Genomic DNA, 3,494 nt, shown 5'->3' on the forward strand with positions numbered 1-3,494 from the left:
ATCCACCGAAGAGAAGATCGCAGTGAGAGCTTTAGAGTTGAACTTCGATTCTGCCTTCTCTTGATCAGTCCACCTATCCTTCGGCTTTAGGGCCAAAGTTTTGTCATCGGTCATCATTGTAGGAACAGACCAACCTTCCTCTACTGCGGTCCATGCATCCTCATCAATTCCTCTGATCAACTGTCGCATCCTTGCCTTCCAATGACCGAAGCTGCAACTGTCCAGCATGATAGGTTTATGAATCCCAAATAGTTTCTTCATGGTGTCCATGAAAACCGCAGGATCTCAACCTGTTAGTATTATATGATACCACAGAGGTTTCCTGCTCTGATACCAAATGAAAGTTCAGAGACTACCAGTTATAGGAACAAGAACACAAGATACCAAGAACGATTTATTGTATATTAGAAATCTGTTAAGCAATCTTCCTAGATCTGTTTAATCTGAATTATTCTCAGTCACACACGACTAGAAACGGACCAATTTCTAATCTCACGAAACAGAAATACGAGCTGCACCCAAGGTCACTCGTATTTCTTCAGCTATCAAGAACAAACCTCTTGCTCTAGCTTTTTCAATCTCAAACGGCTAACATCGGTCTACCCAAAGTAATAAGGTTAAATACCCTTAACACAATATCTTATTTTCCTAATATTGTGATAAGCTCAGATCTTCCAGATCTTCTTTGCTTCACGCCAAAGTAATATCCTGGAACCAATGAGACACTGACACGTCATCGTCTCTGTAACAGCGAGTTACACATCCATAGACTCGTGTAACACCTCCTCTGTTTCACGATCAGCACAAGCTCTTTTTCCTGAGCTTACACATCCATCATTGTTCACTGAATTAAAAGCTAAAGCTAATGTATGTGTTCTTAATTTGGCTCTTTTTTACCTGGTGCTTCCGTTGAAGAAAACAAGCACTTTATTGATTTAAGAGATGAAACATAACAAATATTCAAAGAAGATTAATAAAAGAAAACGGAAAGCTGATGAAGGATCATATGGTATCACGACCCTTCCTTATTGAATCACACAAACAATCACAAACGGTAACGATCAAACGGCGTTTAAGCAGAGTTAAACTCGTAAAAGAAGAGATCTTCAAAACGGTCATTGGTCTGAGCTTTGCCACCATGCATCAGGAGCCCTTTCTTACCATTAATTGTCGCACTCGTGGAAGCTGTCCATCCCCTGATCTCCGGAGTCACCTGCTTCTCTTCTTTATTTTTATTTTTGTGGCCTCCAAAAGGGTTTCCGATCGAAACATCTACATCTAATAGGATCGGGATCCCAAGATGTATTGATAGTCCTGATGACCCACTCGTTGTCCCCTCCACCTCCTTCTCTTCACCTAACTTATCCAACCTCTCCCATTTCAACGTTTCTGTATCCAACGCAAAAGTCCCATCCATCAATTGTCCCGGGCCCACGTGAGCTTGTGGATCCATCGCTACCTCACCTCCAAATACAACAATGTGTTTCCCAACAACCGCACTAGCGAAAACACTCCTCGCAGAAGGCTTCTCACCAAATGTTTCCACTTGTGTCCACTTGTCTTCAACCGGGTCATAGTAATGAACATCATCAATTTCACATCCGTTGAATCCATAAACCACCCAAACCTTCCCTTGCACTACTTCGAGGCCGGCTCCTCCTCTTATGCTAAATGATTCTCCTGGGGTTGCACACTGCTTCCACTTCTGATCAACGATATTGTAGGCGTCTAGGGTCTTGAGACGCTCCGTAGCACTCACTCCACCGAAAACATAAATGTTTTTATCATCGGCTGCCATAGAGTGGAAGCTACGAGGAGTGGGTCCTTCTTCAACCGGAGTTAGCAGTTTCCACACGTTTTTGGTCGTGTCATAAGAGTAGAAAGCGTTGTATTTGCGGACCGCGTCTCGGCCACCAAAGACATAGAGGGTTGTTCCAACTGACACCATTCTGACGCCTAAGCAGGAGAGGTGTGGAATGTCTCCCGTGGCTGGAGCAATGGACCATTTCCCGGTCTTGAGGTCAAAGACGTAAAGGTCTTTGTCAATAGGCACATTTGGTGTGAACTCGCCACCAAAGGAGTAAATCTTGTTTCCTACTTGTGCTATGGCATGTGAGCATCTTAGCCCTGGGGCCTTTCCTTTTTGCTCCACCTTATATATAAATTACTAATATAATTAAATTATATCAAGATCTACGCATTCTTTTAGTTGATTCAAGTCTACTTTTAGTTATATATATTACCACTATTACGTTGATTTTCAAATTTAGTCACGCTTGTTTTCACATAATTACATAAATAATCACATAAATATGGTGTGTCTATGTTAAAAAGGAAAATATTTTTTGTTATGTCGATCTAAGAGATTTCTACCTTTAACCAGTTTCCAAGCGAATCAAGAGTGGATGAGAAAGAAACATAGGCTCCTAGGGAGTGTAGAACATCGGTCGAACGCCCGTGAAACCCAACGATTTTGCCACCTTGGAGAACAAACTTTACCCCCGGACTCGTCTCGATATGCATATTGGTTTTGCCTTTGAAAGTCTCGAACTTAAGAGCCACGATGGTTTCTTGAGTTACTGTCTCACGGAAAGCTTCTACGTAAACGATGTAGTCATCTTCATCAACCTCAAACTACGTATAAAAAACAACTCTCAGTACGAAACTAATATTGAACAAATTTGATATTTTCAACCTAATATAATTATATAGAAGTATATATATTTAGTACCTCTTCAACTTGTTGTGTTTGTTCACCATGTTCATCTCCAGCAACCACTTCAGAACCATCGACATACTCAAACTTGACGAAGGATATACAATCCTGGCCTTGCCCTACATATACTTTTCTAACATTTTCGTGAACGCCATCATCCCATACGTTTCCTTTCTTACCACCCTTTGCTTCCAGCTTTAGAACCATCACTTTTCCTTGTGCTTTCTTACGAATATTACAACCTGTAGTTACGAATATAGCTAAGTCATACAAAAACAATAATATGGGGTAGAGGGAGAGAGATGTTGAGAGAACTGACCTGAGAATAATTTAATTATTGGTGCAGTGATCCATATTGGGAAATTGCATGGGTACTTAGACCAACCGCAACGGTCGGTTTATTGAGTCCTTAGCTCGCGGTTTTAGGAAAAATAGAATTAAAAAACTTTAATTAAGTACGGTTTATTAAGGACCGTAACTTAATTAGAAGGCTGGAAGGATTGAATCCTTACCGACGTGTCATCCCTTCCCCGGTTCGATGTCGGGATGAATTTGGTTCAGGGAAAAAAAAATTAAACGCGAAGGAGATTAAAAAAAAAAAAGCTCCGGGCGATCGAAGAGGCGACAGACGACTTGGTGATATCGAAGGTAAATCGAAGCCTCCTATCGTTCGTTTATGGATTTGTTTTGGTCGGATGTTGTTCTCCTCGAGATTTAGGGTTTCTTTTCAGTTTTAAATCGATTTGGGGATATTTCGATTGAAGTTAGGGTTTCGAAT

At 41.0% G+C, this 3,494-nt stretch overlaps 1 protein-coding gene across 1 annotated transcript; it reads right to left on the bottom strand.

The window, feature by feature from the left end:
- Positions 1-909: 909 nt before the first annotated feature.
- On the bottom strand, positions 910-3,081 carry LOC106295641 (nitrile-specifier protein 1-like). Its single transcript, XM_013731603.1, has 4 exons — positions 3,036-3,081; positions 2,732-2,958; positions 2,374-2,634; positions 910-2,152 (listed from the first exon to the last, which is right to left on the bottom strand). The coding sequence occupies exons 2-4, from the start codon at positions 2,921-2,923 to the stop codon at positions 1,073-1,075; spliced, it is 1,533 nt and encodes a 510-aa protein (XP_013587057.1). The 5' UTR covers positions 2,924-2,958; positions 3,036-3,081; the 3' UTR covers positions 910-1,072.
- Positions 3,082-3,494: the final 413 nt, after the last annotated feature.

This window comes from Brassica oleracea, chromosome C5 (assembly GCF_000695525.1).
Source record: "Brassica oleracea var. oleracea cultivar TO1000 chromosome C5, BOL, whole genome shotgun sequence".
NCBI lineage: Eukaryota > Viridiplantae > Streptophyta > Magnoliopsida > Brassicales > Brassicaceae > Brassica > Brassica oleracea.